Below are 25015 nucleotides of genomic sequence, written 5' to 3' on the forward strand. Positions count from 1 at the left end.
CCAACACAAACATGACGTACGAAAGTCACGTGGTTGGCTGAGACGTGTTGGGAAATTGTTTAAACTAAATGATAAAATATATACTATTTGTGTGTAAATTGCTATGTAAAAACTGTCATACACATGAAAACTACTAATAGTTTTATCCTGCAATAATATTTATAAAGCTATCTATTGTTTATAGAATTATGTAATTCAGTTTTGTCGCTGACTTTAAAATTTGAAATGATATGATATAATGCACTAGTTATATCAAGAAAGTCACATGCTTTCATGATGGTTGATCCCAGCTGACTTCCGGCGTGTGGTTTCCATTCTTAACAGTGGTCAGATGAGTTTTAACTATTGTTACACATCTATGAACTTTTATTATCAGAAGTGTCAGTTTTTTCGAGTCATACTTGTTCCTCGGGTATTGAATAATCATGCTGTTGAGAACTGAGAGGAAGAATCAAGTTTTTCATCCAGTTTAAGAAGTTAGAGTGAAAGGGCCCGTGTGAAAGTTGTGTGTACTTAGCCCTCGACCTGTGGGTGTGTCAAAGATGTGTTTGTCTATTTCATTTTATGATTGCTTCAGTCTTACTTCGCAGTATTTGTTAATCGCACATTTACATTACTTTTTGAAAACTATTGACAACTTGTTGGCGGTAGAGCTGCCAATCTATACACTGATAGCGATATTGTTAAGTTCAGTTGCTCAAGGAGGCGTCACTGCATTCGGACAAATCCATATACGCTATACACCTGCTAAGCAATTGCCTGACCAGCAGCGTAACCCATCACGCTTAGTCAGGCCTTCAGGGAAAATGCATAATATATAGAACATATATGCATGTAGACAATAACAACTTGCGCACGCACGAACACACACACACACACACACACACACACACACACACACACACACACACACATGCACAGTCATTCACATGTGGGATGATTGCTTAGTAACACAATGGGTTTTGTGCATAACATTGCTATGAGGAAGAGATGAATGTCTACATAGAAGAAAAAGAAACACCCGTAGGTGCTGGGGAGGACCCAGAGAAGCACTGTCTCTACCTGCCCTTAGGAGACAGTGCTTCTCTGGGTCCTCCCCAGCACCTACATTGCTATGAGGAAGAGATGAATGCATACATAGACTGTACTACCACACACATTCACATACTCATGCATGCAACATGCATGTCCACACACACGCGCACACACACACACACACACACACACAGACACACACACACAAAACAACAACAACAACAAAAACAACAAAAAACAACAACATACATGTATACATATCAATATAGACACAATATGCAATAAAACTGAATATTGCCTGTTGCAAAATCACAAGTATGTTATGGATTATAAATGACATATGTAACAATCAAATGGTTGAGAATGATTTACTTAAATGAACTGCACATCTTATGATGAATTTTCTCCATCTAACCCTAAGTTATATTCTTGAGCAAAAATTAATTCATATATTACATATGTATGCAAAGACACCTCTCTGAAACATTGAAATCCAAACTTACTATGTTCACTTTTATCTTAGTCAGGTTTTTTTTCACTTAATTCAAATACCATTTAAGTTAAAGTGCTGTGCTTCTACTGTCCTGGATCTGTCTTGTATCTCATACTTCTCTTAGCCTAGAGATCTATCAGCAATCTGTTTTATTCTGTTGACTGAACAAAAGAGAAAAGAGCCATGCAGTCAGCCACAGTGTTGTGTACTGACATATTTCCTATTGTAACACTGCACTTTTGCAGTAACAAAGCTATTGGCTGTCTATTTGTGTCTTTTTGCCAATTTTTTTTTCTGTTGAGAATGGGTTCAAGAAATTGAAGAGAATTGCGTATTGTGAAAGTACCAGTTATACTGAGAGTTGAAACATCCTGCGGAATTGTAATTTGCTAACTGTTTATTGTTATGAATTGGCATATAAATATAATTGCTGCCTGTACAAACTAGGCTGGAACTTATAAAGGATGTGATATAGACAGTCAAATTCAAATTGATCAATACAACTGTAACAAGTCCAGTTCTTGACATTGGGAGGAAAAATTTTTTTTCCCTAAAATTAATAAAGATTAAACAATACCATAATTATTTTTCCAGTATTTGTATTAATTATCTATCTATTTATTTAATCATGTGTGTGTGCTAGTTACTATACCATGTTTACATGTCCATGTTTGAGAGAGAGACACACACACACATAGAGAGAGAGGGGGTGGAGAGAGAGAGAGAGAGAGAGAGTACTAGTATACCACATTTGTATTTGTATTTTTATTTCTCTTTTTTTGTCACAACAGATTTCTCTATGAAATTTGGGCTGTTCTCCCCAAGATGGACGCGTCACTACACTGAGAGTGCCACACATATAAAAAAATTTTTTCCTGCATGCAGTTTAGTTTGTTTTTCTTAGGGAAGTGGATATTTCTGCTGAATTTTGCCAGGGACAACCCTTTTGTTGCCATGGGTTCTTTTATGTGTGCTAAGTGCATGCTGCACACGGGACCTCGGTTTACGTCTCATCCGAATGACTAGTGTCCAGACCACCACTCAAGGTTTAGTGGAGGGGGAGAAAATATTTTCGACTGGGCCTTGATTCGAACCAGCACGCTCAGATTCTCTCGCTTCCTAGGCAGACGCTTTACCTCTAGGCCATCACTCCACATCTATACATGTTTTGAGAGAGATGGAGGGGTTTACATTATGAATAATTATGCATATTTTAATTTGTTGCTTCATGATTCATCATACACTTAGACTAACAGCAGCATTGTGTACATGATTATATTATGTCCTATCCTTCATCTCAAAGGTAATTGCAAAGATAGTGCTTCTTTAGCCTTTTATCTATCTGAACTTCCATGGTCTCTTCAGTTCTGTTCAGTCTGCACACCACCCATTTCACAGTATGGAAACTGCTCTTTTGAAAATTAGATAAGATCTTCTTTGCACTAGATTCTGGAAACATGTCTGTACTTATGTTGCTCGATCTGTTGGCCGCATTTGACAAGTTCAACCATGATATTCTGCTTCTTAGGCTAGAGCATGTCTTTGACATTTGAGGCATGGTTCTAACCTGGTTCAGATCATATCAGTCTGATAGCACTCAAACAGTTGTGGTGGAAGGCTTGAGGTCAGCGTTGTCATGTCTTAATTGTGGTGTGCCACAAGATTCTTCATGGGGCCTGTTTTGTTTGTTCTCTACATGCAGTCAATTTACCACATTTTCAAAGAACTCTCCATCCATCACCACACATTTGCAGGTAACACATGGATGCAGAAATCAGCTCCCGCTGAACAAAGAAGCACAGACGTATCACTGATAACAGACATACGAACATGCCTTCCACAAGTTAAAACCTGGATGAGCATAAACAAACTAAAGGTGAACACCTCCATACAGTGGAACTCCTTGCCATATGACACTCCCAGTCCATTTGCAGCTTCAAACCAACCTCAAGACATTTGTTTAAAAGTAATAAAACTGCCTTTGATTGATCTCTTGATGCCTGCAACAGCTTGGATGTGAGCTTGTTTCTGTTTTCTGTGTGTGTTGTTGAGGTGTTGTGTGGAGGGGAGGGAGGGAGAGCAGGACTGATTGTTTAGGTATTCTAGTTGGGTTTTGCATTGTTTGGGCATTGTGATGTATGCAGATGGTTTTGGATGTCTAAATATGTTTTGGAATGTTTACTATTGACATTGATTTAGTAGGTATTTTTTATGCAATGTCTTGTTATAATTTGTTATGTTTGCTTCCTTAGTTGGACCACCTGCATGTTTTGATGGATGGTATATGTATTGCTTATTTGTAAATGAATTTGTTTTTGTTTCTGTTTTTTAAATTAAAGAACAAAAGTTTTGTGTGCAGGTCTTCAGCACAAAAAAAAGAAAGAAAAAAGAAAAAAAAGAAAAAGAAAAAAAGGAGAAAGCTCAAACAGTTAACCAACCCTCTGACAGTAGCAGCAACAGTTCAGTTTGGTGTCATATACCATGTGATGTCAATCTGATGTAAACTAGGCCTAACAGTTCAGATCTCTAGAATCCACTTTTACAGACACTACCTGCTTCTGTGCTTGGTGAGGCCCCTCCACTAGCATACAAATGCCGATCTTAAGGAGACTTGGGATGTCAATGACTGTCAACTCAGAACCAGATGACCTCACTCCCCTTTCTCCTGTGGTGGAAGTGAGTGTGCAGGCTCAACCCCCACCAAAAGGTGAGTTTGTACAGCTATCATGTACCACAGAACAGTTTTCAGTTTTAAGGAGGTGCCAAAGTGTGCAGATTGATCCATATACACTACATCACATCTGCTGTAAAGGAAAAAAATTTAAAAAGAGCAGATGACAGACCTACATACAAAAAAATTGTAAAAAAAAAGAAAAAAAAGAAAAAAAAAAGAAATGAAAAATAAAAATGTGCATGTTGTCATGTTCATCTTCCTTCCTGGTTATAGAATACAGTGCTGGGAGCTGGTTTCCTGGGAATGGAAAACATTATGAAAAAGAAAAAAATAATAATCAAAATCTGATAGAAAGCACACATGCAAATCTAGTAACAGAAGTGTTTTGTTTGATGTTTATTAGCCACAAGGCTTAGGCTTGAGCCAGTCCCTTTTCTCTTCATACTAATACAATGACTTCAAGTACCATGAAACTGTGTGTTATTGACAGGGTCATCCTGGCTGTCCTCTGCCTTCCTGGTGGTGAATGCAGCATTGGGGGCGGGGCTCCTCAACTTTCCCCAGGCCTACCATCAGGCCGGAGGGGTGGTGACTGCCGTCGCCATTCAGTCCGTGAGTGGGTCACTGTGCAGGGTGTCTGTGTCTGAGAGTTGCTTATCTGTAGTTGTTTCCCCTTGTACCATGATGCAGACAGTGGTGTTATTTCCCCTTTGTACCATGTCAGTTGTGGTGTGATTTCCCCTTGTATCATATTGCACACAGTGGTTGTTTCCCCTTGTAAACATGTTGCCAGCAGTGATATGATTTCCCCTTGTATCATGTTGCCAGCACTGGTGTGATTTCCCCTCACGGGTGTTCAGTGCTGGCACTTTAGTTGGCCCAGCGAAAGTTCGTGAACCCAGGAAGTAGGGCATGGATATAAATAAACGCGGCTGACAAACAGGCCGTGCCAGCGGCACTCGCTGTACGCTTGTTCGGCGGTAAATCTGCTTTGTTTCTTTCGCGCATCATCTCCTCGGATGGATCAGAAATAACGACTAAAGAAGTGGTTTTCTAAAAAGAACACAAAATAAGCTTTCCATTGACTCCAAACACAATATGTTTTCTTACATAGCGGTTGTTGCGGCAATGGCTGAAACATAAATGAAGAAAGAGAAGAGAAGGATAAGCAGAAAATCGCAAAAATCGCAAAAATCGTTAAGTTTAAATCCCTCTCTAAGAAAACAGGCGTTTATCACAATAACTTTTTAAATTCATACAGAACATTTAGCATGCCTGCATGCAGATCAGCTTACCTTTTGAGTTGTGCGATTTTTCTTGGCAGCACAACAAATGTTTAAATGAACACACTGTAGCATGGTGAGTGCGAGCAGCAGGGGGATGGAGAACGGGGTGAGTGTCGGCTTTTGGCACTGCTGTGCCCTTCATTCCACGAGAAAGACGAAGATTTTTAAGGTAAAAAAAAAAAAAAAATGAAACGATGATGTTGATAAAATATTAAAATTGTGTAAATCAAATCAAACTGCACTCCAATAATACAAGCAGGAATAGCAATAATTCAACTTTCTGTAATCGCTGCAGGAAATGTGTGGATGCTGAGAAAACGTGGGAAAAGTGGGGTGGGCCGGGGGCTGCGGGGCTGAGTGAAACAAAGAAGGCAGTGTCCAGGTTTGGTGCATGGGGCCAGAAATACCGCGGTGAATGTGCCGGCCAGTGCAGAGTGCGGTGGGAAAGTCTGGCATAAAAATAATTTTGACCCAAGATGCTAGACGCTGCTCGGCCAACTAAAGAGCCAGATTTTGTGCTCGGCTGAGCAGCCGTGCCCTTGTACCATGTTGCCGACAGTGGTGTGATTTCCCCTTGTACCATGTTGCAGACAGTGGTGTGATTTCCCCTTGTACCATGTTGCCAACAGTGATGTGATTTCCACTTGTATCATGATGCCAACAGTGATGTGATTTCCCCTTGTACCATGTTGCCACAGTGGTGTGAATTCCCCTTGTACCCTGTTGCCAACAGTGGTGTGAATTCCCCTTGTACCATGTTGCCAACAATGGTGTGATTTCCCCTTGTACCATGTTGCCAGCAGTGGTGTGATTTCCCCTTGTACCCTGTTGCCACAGTGGTGTGAATTCCCCTTGTACCCTGTTGCCAACAGTGGTGTGATTTCCCCTTGTACCCTGTTGCCAACAGTGGTGTGATTTCCCCTTGTACCATGTTGCCAACAGTGGCGTGATTTCCCCTTGTACCATGTTGCCAGCAGTGGTGTGATTTCCCCTTGTACCATGTTGCAGACAGTGGTGTGATTTCCCCTTGTACCATGTTGCCAGCAGTGATATGATTTCCCCTCGTACCATGTTGCCAGCAGTGGTTATTTCCCCTTGTACCATGTTGCCAGATTTCCCCTTGTATCATGTTGCCGACAGTGGTGTGATTTTCCCCTTGTACCATGTTGCCAGATTTCCCCTTGTATCATGTTGCCAAAAGTGGTGTGATTTCCCCTCGTACCATGTTGCCAACAGTGATGTGATTTCCCCTTGTATCATGATGCCAACAGTGATGTGATTTCCCCTTGTACCCTGTTGCCAACAGTGGTGTGAATTCCCCTTGTACCCTGTTGCCAACAGTGGTGTGATTTCCACTTGTACCATGTTGCCAACAATGGCGTGATTTCCCCTTGTACCATGTTGCCACAGTGGTGTGAATTCCCCTTGTACCCCATTGCCAACAGTGGTGTGAATTCCCCTTGTACCCTGTTGCCAACAGTGGTGTGATTTCCCCTTGTACCATATTGCCAACAATGGCGTGATTTCCCCTTGTACCATATTGCCAACAATGGCGTGATTTCCCCTTGTACCATGTTGCCAGCAGTGGTGTGATTTCCCCTTGTACCATGTTGCCACAGTGGTGTGGTGTCCCCTTGTACCATGTTGCCAGCAGTGGTTGCTTCCCCTTGTACCATGTTGCCAGCAGTGGTATTGTTTCCCCTTGTCCACGTTGCCAACAGTGGTGTGATTTCCTCTCGTACCATGGTGCCAACAGTGATGTGATTTCCCATTGTATCATGATGCCAACAGTGATGTTATTTCCCCTTGTACCATGTTGCCAGCAGTGGTGTGAATTCCCCTTGTACCCTGTTGCCAGCAGTGATGTTATTTCCCCTCGTACCATGTTGCCAACAGTGGCGTGATTTCCCCTTGTACCATGATGCCAACAGTGACATGATTTCCCCTTGTACCATGTTGCCAACAGTGGTGTGATTCCCCTTTGTACCATGATGCCAACAGTGACATGATTTCCCCTTGTACCATGTTGACAACAGTGGTGTTATTTCCTCTTGTACCATGTTGACAACAGTGGCATGATTTCCCCTTGTACCATGTTGCCAACAGTGGTGTGATTTCCCCTTGTACCATGTTGCCAACAGTGGTGTGATTCCCCCTTGTACCATGATGCCAACAGTGACATGATTTCCCCTTGTACCATGTTGACAACAGTGGTGTTATTTCCTCTTGTACCATGTTGACAACAGTGGCATGATTTCCCCTTGTACCATGTTGACAACAGTGGTGTTATTTCCTCTTGTACCATGTTGCCAACAGTGGCGTGATTTCCCCTTGTACCATGTTGACAACAGTGGTGTTATTTCCTCTTGTACCATGATGCCAACAGTGACATGATTTCCCCTTGTACCATGTTGACAACAGTGGTGTTATTTCCTCTTGTACCATGTTGCCAACAGTGGCGTGATTTCCCCTTGTACCATGTTGCCAACAGTGGTGTGATTCCCCCTTGTACCATGATGCCAACAGTGACATGATTTCCCCTTGTACCATGTTGACAACAGTGGTGTTATTTCCTCTTGTACCATGTTGACAACAGTGGCATGATTTCCCCTTGTACCATGTTGACAACAGTGGTTGTTTCCCCTTGTATCATGTTGCCAGCAGTGGTTGTTTCCCCTTGTATCATGTTGCCAGCAGTGGTTGTTTCCCCTTGTATCATGTTGCCAGCAGTGGTTGTTTCCCCTTGTATCATGTTGCCAGCAGTGGTTGTTTCCCCTTGTATCATGTTGCCAACAGTGGTATTGTTTCCCCTTGTACCATGATGCCAACAGTGACATGATTTCCCCTTGTACCATGTTGCCAACAGTGGTGTGATTTCCCCTTGTACCATGTTGCCAACAGTGGTGTGATTTCCCCTTGTACCATGTTGCCAACAGTGGTTGTTTCCCCTTGTATCATGTTGCCAGCAGTGGTGTGGTGTCCCCTTATACTATGTTGCCAGCAGTGGTTTGATGTCCCCTTGTACCATGATGCCAACATTGGTGTGATTTTCATCTTGGCCTGCAGGTGTTCCTGGTGTTCATTGTGGTGGCCATCTTCACACTGGGCTACTCCTCCGACAAGAAGCAGAGCACCACCTACCAGGACACAGTGTCAGCGGTGTGTGGCACCAAGGCCCAGAATGCCTGTGCTGTGTCCATTCTGCTGTACTGTTTTGGCACCTGCATCACCTTCCTCATCATCATCGGGGATCAGTGGGAGGAATGTGAGTCCTCTGCTTTTTTTTGGTTTTCACCTGCAAAGCACGTTCTGTTCATTGTTTACTGATTCTTTGTTTTCACAGCCATGCATGAATTATTTGACATGGATATATTTTTGAATATTTGTCAATACATTTTCCTTATTCTTAAGCTCATTAACAGAAAATGAAGTATACCTATGCATACATTTCAGAGAATGACAACTCACAGCCACTTTGTACCCATGCACAAGTACACACACATTCTGTCTCTCTCCCACTGTAAATTCACTCACTGCCCCAATGGCCACACCAGGTTATGGGACCTAAGTCTTTTTAACTTTTAAGTCTTTTTAACCTTACACATGGTCAGGCCTGAAAACATATCTATTTACCCATTACTATGATTAAGGCCTATCCCTCCCTTCTATTTAAGAATGCACTGTTTCCATCCGGACTGATTACTTTATTGTGATATGTATGCTTGAGGATGGAGAGAGGGAGTATGTGTGTGTGTTACTTGTGTGTGTGTGTGTTTGTGTGTGTGTGTGTGTGTGTGTGTGTGCGCGTGCATGCATGCATCCATTTGTGTGTGTGTGTATGTGTGTGTGTGTTTGTGTGTGTTGATATGTGTTATCTTTTTGCGTTATGCACCATACTATATTATTTTTTCTCTGGTATTACTTTTTACTGTTATTGTAAAGTGCCTTGAGTGTTGGAAGGCGCTATATAACTTCCTATCATTATTTAATTATCATCACGAAAGATGATGTTGCGTTGTGGCTCAGTCTTTCTGATATTATTGGTATTATCATGAAAGATGATGTTGCGTTGTGGCTCAGTCTTTTTGTTATTATTGGTATTATCATGAAAGATGATGTTGCGTTGTGGCTCAGTCTTTCTGATATTATTGGTATTATCATGAAAGATGATGTTGCGTTGTGGCTCAGTCTTTTTGTTATTATTGGTATTATCATGAAAGATGATGGTGTGTTGTGACTCAGTCTTTCTCTTCGTGGACAAGACGACGTACTGCAATGACAGCCCTTTCTACATGAGTCGTGTGTTCACCATCGTGGTCACGTCCTGCGTCTTCATCCTGCCCATGATCTTCCCACGCCGCATCGACTTCCTCAAGTACGCCAGCATCTTGGGGGTGATCGGCATTCTGTACGTGGTGGGTCTGGTCACCATCAAGTACTTCCTTCCCCATCCCGCGCCGGGCCCCATCAAGACACGGTCAGTGCTCACTCCGCTTTACCTGGGTTTTTGTGCCCTCTGGTGAAGTGTAGTGTAGTGTAGAGTAGTGTAGTGTGTTGTGTTGTGTTGTATTGTTTTGTACTGTACTGTATTATACTGTGCAGCACTGTAGTATATTGTTTTGTATTGTTTAACAATGTTTTGTGTTGTATTGTACTGTATTGTACTTTATTGTGGTGCATTATATTGTACTGTGTTGCGTTGCATTGCATTGCACTGTGTTTCTTTATGTCTGAACAGATTTCTGTGTGTGAGATTCAGGCAGCTCTCCACAGAGTGCAGCACCACAGTGTCACCTTTTTCTGTCTTTATTTCTGTCTGCAAGAGTTGTTATTTTGTTGATATTTTACTCTATTCTCATTTCATGTTGTTGTGATTGTTAGTTAGGTGTTTTTTGGTGTGGCAGATTTCCAGTGTATTGAAATAATTATGTTCTCAATACATCACCTCACTGCATCAGCCAGCAATGTTATTGTAGTTTTTTTCTGGGGGGTGGGGGATAGGGAGGGGTTTTTTGTGTTGTTGTTTTTTTTGTGGATGCTTTAGATTGCTGTCCTGGTTTCTTGTGACTATAGTAAGTTGATGGTACTTTTACTCATGAAAGTAGAGATAGTTGCAGCGGTTGTAGTCTGGTGGCTATTCATTGGTTGGTTTACCTGTCTTACAGCTTCTTTATTTGTGTGCAGGCCAGATAACTGGATTGATGTGTTTCTGGTTGTACCAGATATATGCTTTGCCTATCAGGTGAGCTCTTAAGAGACAGCATGACAGAACAGTGAGAACACACACACATGCAAGCACACAACCCCCCACCCCCCCTCCCCCCTCCCCCCACCCCCCACACACTCACACAAACTCTCTCTCTCTTGATATTTTTACACACTTAGTATTTTTACACTATGTGCCATACATACCACATGACATGCACACACATAAGAAGTTTCAGAACATTCCATGCCACTGAAATAAACACATCAGTCTTTTGTAGAGACACAAAACAGAACAAAATTGTGAATGAAAGTCAGTCACATATGGAAAATGATAAGACAATGTGGAAGGGTATTTCATATATCACTAAATGTAAGATAAGAAATCTTCTGTGACATCTTTTTGTCATGTAGTAAAATGTTTTCATTTCACCGATCCACAATACAGTAGTATTATCTTTTGTCCAATCCCATCATGATAGTGGATATTGTGAAACTATGTCAGTGTCTCCTGTCCAGCCCCATTATTGTGAAACTATGTCAGTGTCTCCTGTCCAGCCCCATTATTGTGAAACAACATCAGTGTCTCCTGTCGAGCTCTAGTATTGTGAAGCTATGTAAGTGTTTCCTGTCCACCCCATTATCGTGAAACTATGTCACTGTCTCCTGTCCAGCCCCATTATTGTGAAACTGTGTCAGTGTCTCCTGTCCAGCCCCATTATTGTGAAACTATGTCAGTGTCTACTGTCCAGCCCCATTATTGTGAAACTATGTTAGTGTCTCCTGTCCAGCCCCGTTATTGTGAAACTATGTTAGTGTCTCCTGTCCAGCCCCGTTATTGTGAAACTATGTTAGTGTCTCCTGTCCAGCCCCATTATTGTGAAACTATGTCAGTGTCTACTGTCCAGCCCCATTATTGTGAAACTATGTTAGTGTCTCCTGTCCAGCCCCGTTATTGTGAAACTATGTTAGTGTCTCCTGTCCAGCCCCGTTATTGTGAAACTATGTTAGTGTCTCCTGTCCAGCCCCGTTATTGTGAAACTATGTTAGTGTCTCCTGTCCAGCCCCATTATTGTGAAACTATGTCAGTGTCTACTGTCCAGCCCCATTATTGTGAAACTATGTCAGTGTCTCCTGTCCAGCCCCATTATTGTGAAACTATGTTAGTGTCTACTGCCCAGCCCCATTATTGTGAAACTATGTCAGTGTCTCCTGTCCAGACCCATTATTGTGAAACTATGTCACTGTCTCCTGTCCAGACCCATTATTTTGAAACTATGTCACTGTCTCCTCTCCAGACCCATTATTGTGAAACTATGTCACTGTCTCCTGTCCAGACCCATTATTGTGAAACTATGTCAGTGTCTCCTGTCCAGCCCCATTATTTTGAAACTATGTCAGTGTCTCCTGTCCAGCCCCATTATTGTGAAACTATGTCAGTGTCTCCTGTCCAGCCCCATTATTTTGAAACTATGTCAGTGTCTCCCGTCCAGCCCCATTATTGTGAAACTATGTCAGTGTCTCCTGTCCAGCCCCATTATTGTGAAACTATGTCACTGTCTCCTGTCCGGCCCCATTATTGTGAAACTATGTCAGTGTCTACTGTCCAGCCCCATTATTGTGAAACTATGTCAGTGTCTACTGTCCAGCCCCATTATTGTGAAACTATGTTAGTGTCTACTGTCCAGCCCCATTATTGTGAAACTATGTCAGTGTCTATTGCCCAGCCCCATTATTGTGAAACTACTTCAGTGTCTCCTGTCCAGCCCCATCGTGATCGATAGATATTGTGAATCTATGTCAGTGTCTGACATTTTTGGATAACTGTAGATATTGTGAAGCTGTGTCATTTTTTTCAAGAGAATTTTGTCTTTGAAAACCCTGTAGTTGTCATGGGTTGTGTTAACAGCATCATAAAGTAGTTTCTCTTATAAGTTAATGTGAATTTTTAAAGTAAAAAAAGGAAGACAAAGGACTGATGATGCATGATCCCCGGTGCACAGTGTCACGTCAGCATCATCCCCATCTACTCCTGTCTGGAGAATCGGAACTTGAAGGAGTTCTCCAAGACAGTGTCTCTGGCCATGGTGCTGTGTGTGCTGACCTACACTGTGACGGCTGCCCTGGGATACCTCATGTTTGGTGACCGGATCACCAGCGACATCCTGCTGTCTTTTGATCCGGATGTCCCCACCCTGATCGCCGTCATTCTGATCGCTGTCAAGACATACACTACCTATCCCATTCTGTTGTTTTGTGGAAGGTGGGTGGGCTGATGGTTATTGGCTGGTTCATGGTTGTGTCTTGCGTTCATCTTTTATCTGGTTTTAACATCTTGCTCTGTTGGTGAAAGCCCAGCAAGCCACACAGGGCCTTATCAGGGATGAAAATTTTTTGCACATTTAAAAGAAATGAAAAATTTTGATATAAGATTCTGTCTGTGATTAGGATGTTCACTGTAAGAATTTACTCCCATTAAATGTTTCTAGTCTCAGAGAACTGGAATCATTCAACTCACTTCATAAATGTCTCTCTCACTTAACATACCATCAGCTTAATATGAACTCAAGTTTGGCAAATAGATATTGTGTACAAAAAAGCTCAAAAGCAAAATTGATATGTTTTAAAAAAAATCAACATACACCAAATAAAAATGCTTGAACGTGTTCAGTGATATGTGTTCATTGCATTGACTTCAGGGCAGCCTTTGACTGCCTGTGGATTGCGGTGTGGAAGATGACGGAGTCAGAGGTGCAGAGGAACGAGCGGAAGAGGAGGGTGGTGGTGTCGTTGTTGTGGTTTGCCATCACCCTGGTCCTGGCCATCTTCATCCCCAACATTGGCGTCGTCATTCAGGTTCTGGGTGCTTTCGCTGCCATCTTCATCTTCATTTTCCCAGGTAGAGTCACAGAGAAAAAGGTGATAAATGAGTCTTCTTCTTCTTCTTCTTCTTTCTCCCTCAAATTTGTGAAAAGTCCTTGGGGCGCCACAAAGAACTGGACATCAGATTCTTCCAGGTCTGTCAGTTTTTTGTAAAGGCCTGGGTCTCTGGCAATGGTTGTTTTCCTGTCCATTCTGCCAATACTGTTTTCCTTCACGATGCGGCATATCTTGGGCAAGTCAAATCTGACACTGCCCATCCCCCTCCTTATTGGATTTTCTTGTTGGCTTTATTCCCGATATGTGGCAGGTTGTGCTGGGTTACGTGATTACCAGCAGCAGAGGAGAATCTCTGACCTGACAAAATGAGTAAAGGAGAATGAAATAATACTAATCCCTTGGCTGCTGCTTATGAGTATGTCTGTCAGTGAAGGGCTGTCACCTCACTGAGATCAGACAGAGCTTACAGGTCAGGATGTCAGTGAAGGGCTGTCACCTCACTGAGATCAGACAGAGCTTACAGGTCAGGTTCTCAGTGAAGGGCTGTCACCTCACTGGGATCAGAGCTTACAGGTCAGGATGTCAGTGAAGGGCTGTCACCTCACTGAGATCAGACAGAGCTTACAGGTCAGGATCTCAGTGAAGGGCTGTCACCCCACTAAGGTGAGGCAGAGCTTACAGGTCAGGATGTCAGTGAATGGCTGTCACCTCACTGAGATCAGACAGAGCTAACAGGTCAGGGTGTCAGTGATGGATTGTCACTTCACTCAGATAAGACGGGGCTTACAGGCCAGGATGTCAGTGAAGGCCTGTCACCTCACTGAGATAAGTCAGATTTTACAGGTCAGGATGTCAGTGAAGGGCTGTTATCTCATTGAGATCAGACAGAGCTTACAGGTCAGGGTGTCAGTGAAGGACAGTTACCTCACTGAGATTCGATAGAGCTTACAGGCTGTCAGTGAAGGGCTGTCACCTCACTGAGGTAAGACAATTACAGGTCAGGGTGCCATTAAAGGGCAGTCACCTCACTGAGATATGACCGAGCTTACAGGGTGTCAGTGAAGGGCTGTCACCTCACTGAGATACGACCGAGCTTACAGGCTGTCAGTGAAGGGCTGTCACCTCACTGAGGTGAGGCAGAGCTTACAGGTCAGGATGTCAGTGAAGGGCAGTCACCTCACTGAGATATGACAGAGCTTACAGGTCAGGATCTCAGTGAAGGGCTGTCACCTTACTGAGATCAGACAGACCTTACAGGTCAGAGTGTCAGTGAAGGGCAGTCACCTGACTGAGATCAGACAGAGCTTACAGGTCAGATGTCAGTGAAGGGCTGTCACCTGACTGAGATCAGACAGAGCTTACAGGTCAGATGTCGGTGAAGGGCTGTCACTGAGATCAGACAGTGCTTACAGGTCAGGATGTATCTAACAAAAACAGTTGAACACCCACAATTCATGATACTTTCAATCATTTCACGTTCTTCACAAACCTTGGGTGGAGTTGTATTTTGCACAAGACAGGAATCAGACCTCTGCTGGAGTCTGCACCATGTATAGTATGTTCAGTTCAGTGTAATGTTGGGAAGACAATGTATGTGGACATGATGACGACAACATGTGGCTGGCTGCGCTGTGTTGCAGGCATGTGTCTCCTCAGGCTGATGATGGACAGTGAGAACCAAGAGCAGTCGTGGAAGATGAAGTCGATACTATACTTCGCCTGCATCTTCATCGTCCTGGGCGCCTTTATCTTCGGCCTGACGCTGTCCCAGGCACTGATGGCTGACCTCAAAACCAACGGGGTCAAGGCCGACAAGTCCAGCTTCACCTGTTGAGAATCACAACCATGGTCACAGCTTTCTTTTTATGTCATCGTTTTTTCTCTTTTTTTGTGCCCCAGAATTTTGGGACATTTTGTTTTCTACATTTTCAATGATGATGAATGATGATAGGGATGATAACGATGCTGCCATGTGGGAGTCTGTTTAGGTTTGGGGCTTCGTGACAAGGCTGTACTCACATGATTTGTCCTGGTGGCAGACAGGCACCTGCAGTGTTGGTCAGGAACTTTAAGCAACACTCCCAAAGACGCATCTGTGAAGTAGATGGCTCTTGACTGTGTCCCCAGTCTTTCCATTTGAGCCCAAGGCACACTCAGCTCTGTATAGAAGAGGGTTATGGGCTGAAAAGAAACCTGATAGGGATCCATCAGTTTTTCCATTTGAGCCCACAGCACACTCAGCTCTGTATAGAGGTTGTCTGTGGGCTGAAAAAAACACCTCTGGCGGGGATCGAACCCGCTTCCTCCCAGTGGTCACTGTGCGGTGCTAACCACTTCACCACTGTGGCTGTGTATGGAACTGTTGGTAGAATTAGGTTGAAATCAGTGGGATAGGCAGTTGTAGGGGGTTGGGGGGTGGGGTGGGGTTAATTGATGGGCATTATGCAGTGTGTGTGGAGTGTGTTGTCCAAAAAGAACATGTGTGGGTGAGGATGCAGACTACATTTTTATATTTTTTCTATAATTATGAAACCATGATATAATTGAGTGATCACAACTGTTGTTGGAAATAATGCAACACATAAGTGTGTATGTATGTGGAGTATGTTGTCTTGAGAGAATATGTGTGCATGTGTGTCTGGTTTTCTTATTTTGATTGGAGATTGTTGGTATGAATGACTGAAGCGTTTTGGAGCTGGGGGTTTGTGCAGAAATCCCATTGCCCATTTCCATAGTGTAAAGTCTTTGTGGAGTGTTTTCTACAAAATGGCTGTATGCACCAGTCTCAATTTTTTTTTTTTTTTTTCAAATACAAAAATGTGCTCATGAGTGATTGTGTTTTCTTTGGAATTGGTTTGTGATTTGCTGATCACGGCCCACAATTAGTCTTATTTCCTTTTACGTATCTTTTCATCTTTGTTTTATACGCTTTTTGCTTTATTATTTTTATTGAAGTGTTATTGTATTTTTATGATATATATTATTTGGTGTTGTTGTTGAAGGCTTTCAAGGCTGGACAGAGTGTCGGGTCCATGCATAGGCCAGCTATCTGCTTTATTTCATTTTACTTTTTGATAGGAAATATTGAGTGTTGAATACATGATCAGTTTGCAGTCCTTTACACTACTTTGAAACTGAAGCTGAATTGTGATTTGCATTGGAATGGCTTGTTAGAAACGTAGTTCATACCTAATTTGTGAATACAGCAGTCAGAAAAACTTGTGTTGACTTAAAAGAAAATGCTGCTGAGGTATTACTTAAAGCAACCCAAAAAAGTGTTTATGTTTACTGATATTAATTAATGTTTTATTGATTTCAGGTGATTATTTTGAGAAGAGATGGCATTTTATGTTGGTAAAAAAAACAAGTGTGCATGCTTCATGATGTTGATTTAGCATTGTAGTGATTCAGCTGACTGCTTTAACACTTGGCATAAGGGGCGTGAAGTGTGCATGTTTAGTGATATATTAGCATTATTGTGATTCAGGGATTCAGCTGATTGCTTTAACACTTGGCATGAGGGGCGTGAAGAAGCACATGAGAACAGCGCTGTTCCAGCGACTGATGATGGATTAACTGTCTTTATATCACATTCTGTAGGATGTGGCCCCACCTTCATTCCTTCATTATACTTTGCTGGGAGGGACTTGTACTGTACTCAAAGCCTTCAGATGGCATTTTATGTTGCCAAAAAATGTATACTGATATTAACTCTTTTGCCACCATAGCTGACTTAAATTGATGAGACAGTTTATCACTGTAGACAACTTTAGTCGACATTGTAAAGAAGCTAGACAGTTGTAGCCAACTTTCCTGCACAATAGAACAATGACTAACCTTCATTCCCTGACCCAGTCCATTGTGTTGTCTTGACACGAAATGAATTGTGTGACTGAGAGTGTTGGGGAATGTTTTTCTCACAGAAACTGGGCTGTGAAAGTTAACCAGCATTATATTGATTAAGCTGATTGGTTCAAGATGAGATGGCATAATTTATGTTGCTACAGATGTGAGTGGTGGGTGTTTTCATATCAGCTGTTGATCAAAACACTGTCAGCTTATTTGCTATTGTTTCCTGAAATTATTTTCATAGATAGAATGATATTAGCAGCTGGCATGATTGAACTGCCAGAAACTGCAGTTTCCTGGCATGAATTGGTGTCTTTTCCACTTGGCTTTTCTGTCTCTTCTTTCTTTACACATTGACTGGTGATGACAAGTATGCTATCATTGAAAGGCTGCTGTGTGACTGAGATTAGATACAGGTGACAGGGCATAGAGGTTACAGGTCATAAAGATTACAGGTTAGGACATCAGTCATCATTCTTTGTTCAGACTTCTTCCCCTTGGGTCTGCATTCTTGCATTCTTAAAGTCACACCACACTATTTCATTTTTGAAGGTTCAGCAATGGGGGGTTAAGTGAGTCATTCCTCCATTGTTTATTAAGATTTGTTGCTGCAGTGTATGTTCTTGAAGTTCCATGCACTTCATGTGCCTTGTTACTCATGTGCTCATAGCCATTCTGTTCAGATGAAAGAGATTTTCTTGAGGAAAGAACACCATGCTTGCTAGAGTGTGGAGTATGTTCCTTTTTCCTGTTTGATGTCCCATGTTTATTTGGGGCAACCTGGCAGAATCAGGCGTTTGAGTTCTGACCCAGCAGTCACCAGTCAACAAGAGTGCAAGGCACCATTTCCACAGTATGTTGTGTCCCTGGGAAGGGGACTTCACTCTGATGGTCCTCACTCCACCCAGGTGTTAATGGGCACCTGACTTCCGTCGTGGAATTAAAAGGGAGGAAGGAGGGGATAGGGCCTCACATTCCAGTGCCAAGCCCCAGACACAGTGGATGTGAAATCACTGTTCCTATAGCCAGTAAAGGCTGTGGAACCTTTCATCTTTTTATTTCAATCAGTGTTTGTTTATCCTTTTTCTTCCCTGTGTTTTTGAATGTATAGCACACTGCTTGCTCCCTTTTATGTTGTGCTTCAGATTGCTACATTTTCCTCTGTAAGATACGTTGAACAGAATTGAGAGTCATTTGTTAGTCTTTTCGTTGTTGTTCTTTATGATTTGATCTGTGTAAACTGAACAGCTGCCATCTATTATTTCTGTGAGACGGCTGTACTGTGCCAGGTGTCTGAATTCTTCTCTTCAACTTTCTGAGTTGATTCACTCCCATTTCTCAGTGATTATGTGCTGTGAGCGTGTGTGTATGTTGAGTGAGAGAGAGAGGGAGAGTGAGTGTGTGTGTGTGTGTGTGTGTGTGTGCGCGCACACAGGGTGGTGAAGTCTTTCATATGTGGGATGTCAGTGATGCACACCTTGACAGGTGTTCAGAGCTTTCCTTTTCTGAAGTGAACCGTTTTTCTTTGGAAAACAAAGAAAGAAGATGATCCCGTCATCTTCAGTTTTAATATGAACAAAAATGTTTTTACTGATTTTTTTCCCTTGATGTTTGATGATTGGTTCTTTTAATAGCTATTTTAATTTTTGTTATATCGATATTGTTTTAAGTAGACTGTATAAATTTCAGTCTGTATATCTTTTATCTATATTGTTTTAGGTAGACTACATGTAGTTCAGTGTGTTTATCTTTTATCTGTAGTGTTTTTGGTAGTTTCAGTTTCAGTAGCTCAAGGAGGTGTCACTGCGTTCGGACAAATCCATATATGCTACACCACATCTGCCAAGCAGATGCCTGACCAGCAGCGTAACCCAACACGCTAAGTCAGGCCTTGAGAAAAAAAAAAGTAAATAAATAATAGATAAATACATAAAAAAGAACTACTAATAAATAAATAAATAAGACAACAATGATGATGAATAAGCAAATAAATGTAAAACATGCAGACACACATTCACACATACACACACATATGCATAACAGATATGCACCAAACATGCAGTTTCACAGATATGAAAGCACACACATATGCATAACAGATATGCACCAAACATGCAGTTTCACAAATATGAAAGCACAATCAGATATACAGAAATGTACATGAGCCCCAACACACACACAAACACACACACATTACCCTGCACCCCCTCTACCCCCCCCCCCCCCTCCTCCACACACTCATTTCTGGGCTACGTATCAGAGCTTCCATGGCACGCACACACACACACACACACACACACACAGAGGCACACTTACTTGTACAAGCACACACACATACACCCATATCCCCCACCCCCAACCCCACACACATATATACAAATATATATATGCACACCCGCACGTTCCAATATTCCGTTGCTCCCACAGTGTAGGCATGCATACACACACATACCTCATCCTCTACCCCCCCACACCCCACACACACACGTACGCATGTGCACAGATCTCTCCTGACACTTGTGTACACTTACACCCTCGTGCACGCACACACACACAAGCACACACACCCACACATACACACAAACACACACATACACACATGCACAGAGGCTGCCACTGATTGGGTGCAAAAGGGATGGGAAAAGATCTCTGATGCCAAGATCGTGGCATCTAGTGTGTTGCTCAGTCTGTTGTATTTGGAAAAGCCCACAGAGACTGGACAATAGCCACTGGAGGGCATGTGTCACAGCTTCAACTTCCATCGTTAGGCTGGAGGTTGTGACTTTGTAGGCAGCATTCTCTTCCCTAACTGTTTTTCCATTTTGTTTCGCAGTGAATCCCCAACCGGACTGGTCTTTGGTGACTGAGCCATCTGTGTATATGATGATGTCCTCTTCTTTACTGTTTTCTTCTATGAGTAGCTTCACTTCCGCATCAGTTTTGCCCTCTGGCCATTCCGTTTTGAAGAAATTTGCGCAATTTTGGTTTGGAAATAATGGCGATGTTTGTTTGATTTGCAAAGCATCGTGCTCTACCTTTCATGCTAGACTTACGGCCGCTCCCTCTCTCCGCCTTTATTTCTTTGAGGTGATCGATGGTGTGATGGCCTTGTACCTGTTCTTTTTGATAGTCTTTCACTTTTCTGAGGATTTCCGATTTTCCTTGATGTAGGCCGCTCGTCGTTGTTGCATTACCAGCAAGTCTCAGCTCGCTCATTTCCCTTAACACCTGCATGTCCCGGGCAGTATGACCATGTAAATTTTTTAATCTGAAAGTTGCGCATTGCCTTATGCCACTCTGGGCTTCCCATTCCATTTTCAATTTTCTGTATGAGGTTCATTGAGTCGGTTAGAATCATGGCATTTGGTTTCCGGGCATATGGATAGACGATAGCCACTGGAGGGCATGTGTCACAGCTTCAACTTCCATTGTTAGGCTGGAGGTTGTGACTTTGTAGGCAGCATTCTCTTCCCTAATTGTTTTTCCATTTTGTTTCGCATTGAATCCCCAACCGGACTGGTCTTTGGTGACTGAGCCATCTGTGTATATGATGATGTCCTCTTCTTTACTGTTTTCTTCTATGAGTAGCTTCACTTCCGCATCAGTTTTGCCCTCTGGCCATTCCCGACAATGTCTTCATAGAGTGGGTGAAATGGTTGAGGTTTTCAGGGTTTTTCTCCCATTCTTTTGTTTCTTTCAGGTCTTGTATTCGGCATACTAGCTGGAGTGTGTCTTCTGCTTGCCCCATCCATGATCTTCCTCGTCCTAGACGGTTGCCTTTTGGTTGCTTGACTGCGTCATGCAGTGGGTTTTGAGGGTTTTCTAAAGCTCTGAAGTAGGTCTTAACCTGTTCTAACTTGTTTCTGGCCTGCACTGAAGGAAGGTCAAGCAGGTATCACATGGTTTCCGTGGGCGTGTCTTTTGTTGTTCCAAGGATCAGCCTCATAGCTTCATTTTGAACTCTTTCTAATTTTAGGAGGTTGCTTTGAGACGGTGTTGTTAGCCCAAGTCCGTAGTCGATCACACTGAGGATGAGTGATTGGTATAGCAGGAAGAGGTGGCGTTGTTCAATACCTTTGGTTGCCATTGCTTTTAAGACTGAAAGGCCCTTTTTGCATTTGAGAACAGTATTTTCCGTATGTTTTCTGAAGGTCAGCATCCTGTCAAACTGTATTCCTAGGTAGCGTAGGCATTCGGTTTTCTCGATCTGAATCCCGTCGAATGACACAGGTGATGGTGATTTGCTCGTGGTTCTGTTGTTGAGGGTGCACAGCAACGTTTGAGCTTACGCTGGATTGATGGAAGATCCTGTGTCTTTGCACCATTGAGCAATATTGTTTAGTTGTTTCTGGATGGCTTTAGTTCTTTCCTGAGCATCTTTCGAAGTTGAAGACCAGGCCATCATCCGCAAGAGTAAGCACCCGAGCTATTCCATTGTTGTTTAAGTCTGCAAGGCCTTTCGTGTAGACGTTGTAGAGGACAGGAGAGAGCGGAGATCTTTGTGGCAGTCCCATGGATAGTTTAGAAGGTGCAAACATCCAATCTCTGAGGTGTAGGACGACGGTTCTTTCCTGAAGCGCTGCTGCTATCCATCTTGTCAGTGTCAAACTTACTCCATACCTTAGTAGCAGCTCCATGAGGTGTGCAAACTGGACTTTATTGTAGGCATCTTCAAGGTCGATTGCTACTGCTAGTGTTTCTTCTTTTCTTTGGTCGATTCCTACTGCTAGTGTTTCTTCTTTTCTTTTTTTGGTAGACTACATATAGTTCAGTGTGTATCTTTTATCTATATTGTTTTAGGTAGACTACATGTAGTTCAGTGTGTTTATCTTTTATCTGAATTGTTTTAGGTAGACTGCATGTAGGTCAGTGTGTTTATCTTTTATCTGTATTGTTTTAGGTAGACTACATGTAGTTCAGTGTGTTTATCTTTTATCTATATTGTTTTAGGTAGACTACATGTAGGTCAGTGTGTTTATCTTGTATCTATATTGTTTTAGGTAGACTACATGTAGTTCAGTGTGTTGGTGTGAATTTGTCTTCTTCCCCCCCCCCCTCCCCCCACCTCTTCTCCTGCTGTCTGTCTGTGTGTTCTCTTAGTCTGTATTGCTCTTTTGCTCTGTCAGTCTGTCAATCTGTGTGTCTGTGTGTTCCTCTTAGTCTGTATTGCTCTTTTGCTCTGTCAGTCTGTCAATCTGTGTGTCTGTGTGTTCCTCTTAGTCTGTATTGCTCTTTTGCTCTGTCAGTCTGTCAATCTGTGTGTCTGTGTGTTCCTCTTAGTCTGTATTGCTCTTTTGCTCTGTCAGTCTGTCAATCTGTGTGTCTGTGTGTTCCTCTTAGTCTGTATTGCTCTTTTGCTCTGTCACTCTGTGTGTCTGTCTCAGTTGTGTCACAGGTAATGTCAGTTTCCTAGCTTGGTATTATGCACATTGTCAGAACTTTTACCAAATGGTTTTGCAATGCCAGAACTCTTAGATGGATGTGGATATTTTTACCTCTTTAATGTAGACAAAAGGGAAGGGCTGTGGTTTTTGTGGTGAAAGTGAAAGAGAGCTGACATGCTTACTATAATGAAATGGTCAGACACCACTGAAGTCCGGGAGATACTCAGTGCCATCAAATGGTTCAGAAAGAAGTCTGTTGCTCAGAAAAAAGTCTGTTGCCCACCTACAACCTTGGTGAAGGAATATATTGACTGTATGTCTCTTTTTAGCAGTGTATGTTTGGCTGACTTAGAACACCATGACCTGGTTTTAAAAAAAGTGAATGAGCATGAAGTATTATATTTTATATTATGTTGCAGTGCTGCATTTGGGTGTTTTTAATCTTCTAATATTATCTGGTATTCTCGAACAGAGAGTGTGCAGCGCTATTAGCTCTGTGACTTCACAGAGTGGTCGGTGGTGTCCCATGATAAAGTTGACCCAAACCAAATCTGCCCCTCTCAGTTTTGGTGTTCCTAACATTTAATGATTTATCTGTCGATGGCTTTGATGAACACAGATCATGTAACTGCTCGCATTGTGCTTCATGCATTGTATGCTTTGTAAATGTTTAAGAAATGTCTGCATTTGCTGTTCAGTGCATACTGTATGTGACATGTGCTGATTGATCTGTGTATTAAAGTTATTTTTCAAGGTTTGTAAATATGAAATCATTTCTGATATGACCAAAATAGCCAGAGGTAAGTTACATATGGGGACATTTTTGGTGTCTTACATGGTGCTGCTGAACTTGACCTAAGGTCCTGTCTATAGATCTCTGTGAAAAGGATTAGTGCAATAACTTAGCTTCATTATTTTGCTTACATGTGCAGTTAGGGTAGAGTGTGTGTGTGTGTGTGTGTGTGTGTGTGTGTGTGTGTGTGTGTTGTTGGAGTTTGGGAAAATAGAGGGAACAAGAGTTCCTGAGATTGTTTCATTCAGATGCACAGTCGTTTGATTGTACTTTTATTCAATTGCACAAAATCTTGTCTATTATTTTTTTCACGTGCACAAAACTTTCATTTATTTACATGTGAAAAATTCATTTGTCTGAATTCATTTTCCTTGTTCTGTATTCATGGGTTGCTGCAACTCCCAGGTCCACATGTCATAATGTGTTGACGAGTGGGCTGTCATGTGTGTGACCATTTTTATCTTGCTATTTAGGCATCCACACTGTTCTCAGCAGTGTGCATGTTGGATATGTACATGTTTCCAGCTCACCAAACACTGATATGGATTTATTGTGAGTGTTTGGTGCTGTGCATTTATGTGCACACCACCAGGGGGTTAAGGCGCTCATAGTTCTGCACATGTTGACCTGTGTGTTGAGATAAACCAGTCGCTACCCTTAAGCAACCAGGGTCTGATACCAGGATTGAACCCAGGATTCTCAGAGTGAAAGGCCAATGTTTTTACCACTTGGTTGTTGGTTGTTGTGCCCACTGCACATCTTTCAGAACTGATGTAACTTGTAAAAACTGGTTTACTTACAAACATTATAGCCACTGGTGCAGAAAACAGCAGGGGTGTGATTTCTGTCCTGTGCAAACTGCAGAAGGCTGGAGTGCTCAGTGCATTACACATTTAGCATAATCATGACCAACGAGTCTGCTGCTCTTTTCATCTAGTCTTGTGGCAAGTGTATTGTATTGTTGTGAGGTGGTAATGGTAAGCCACATTGCCTTGTTTGTTGACTGTTGAAATTCAGATTGTGTGCAGTGTAAAATCTTATAAACATTCCCACTAATTTTGGTTATACTGTTCACATGGTTGCGTGACTAGTGCAAGGTCTCTTTATGTATTCTGCTGTTTCTGTTCAAATTATATGTGTGTGTGTGTGTGTTTATATGTGTGTGTGTATGGTGTGTGTTTCAGTGTGTGTGCATGTGTAAGACATTGACACATGATATATATATATATATATATATATATATATATATATCTATGTTTGATATATCAATTTTGTGTTCTATCATCTGTAGGTAGTCATTGCATTAGCGTTAGCAGTGAGTAGCCTAGAATACAGTGAGAATTCTGAATGAATTATGTTCACTTCTTCAAAATATCAATCAACAGTTCTGTAAGTTATTGCACGATAGATTAATCA

General features: G+C 42.2%; 1 protein-coding gene across 3 annotated transcripts; it reads left to right on the forward strand.

Moving 5' to 3' along the window:
• The first annotated feature begins 268 nt into the window (after window positions 1-268).
• On the forward strand, window positions 269-23271 carry LOC143300769 (sodium-coupled neutral amino acid transporter 7-like). 3 transcript variants are annotated; one of them, XM_076614694.1, is made up of 9 exons: window positions 269-326; window positions 3888-4235; window positions 4693-4814; window positions 8555-8753; window positions 9731-9965; window positions 10673-10730; window positions 12697-12956; window positions 13393-13592; window positions 15214-23271. In XM_076614694.1, the coding sequence occupies exons 2-9, from the start codon at window positions 4121-4123 to the stop codon at window positions 15405-15407; spliced, it is 1383 nt and encodes a 460-aa protein (XP_076470809.1). In that variant the 5' UTR covers window positions 269-326; window positions 3888-4120; the 3' UTR covers window positions 15408-23271. The 3 variants fall into 3 exon arrangements, with proteins under 3 accessions (XP_076470809.1, XP_076470811.1, XP_076470810.1); XM_076614696.1 differs by having other exon boundaries at window positions 280-326; window positions 4074-4235; XM_076614695.1 differs by lacking the exon at window positions 269-326 and adding an exon at window positions 338-531.
• The last annotated feature ends 1744 nt before the right edge of the window (window positions 23272-25015 follow it).

This window comes from Babylonia areolata, chromosome 26, assembly GCF_041734735.1.
Source record: "Babylonia areolata isolate BAREFJ2019XMU chromosome 26, ASM4173473v1, whole genome shotgun sequence".
In the NCBI taxonomy this organism is placed as follows: domain Eukaryota; kingdom Metazoa; phylum Mollusca; class Gastropoda; order Neogastropoda; family Buccinidae; genus Babylonia; species Babylonia areolata.

What these genes read in the sequence shown, in the direction of transcription:
- LOC143300769 (XM_076614694.1), top strand. Translation starts at nt 4,121, where the DNA reads ATGCCGATCTTAAGGAGACTTGGGATGTCAATGACTGTCAACTCAGAA. An exon ending in GGCTCAACCCCCACCAAAAG is followed by an intron (nt 4,236 to 4,692) that starts GTGAGTTTGTAC and finishes TGTTATTGACAG; the next exon opens with GGTCATCCTGGCTGTCCTCT. An exon ending in ATTCTGTTGTTTTGTGGAAG is followed by an intron (nt 12,957 to 13,392) that starts GTGGGTGGGCTG and finishes CATTGACTTCAG; the next exon opens with GGCAGCCTTTGACTGCCTGT.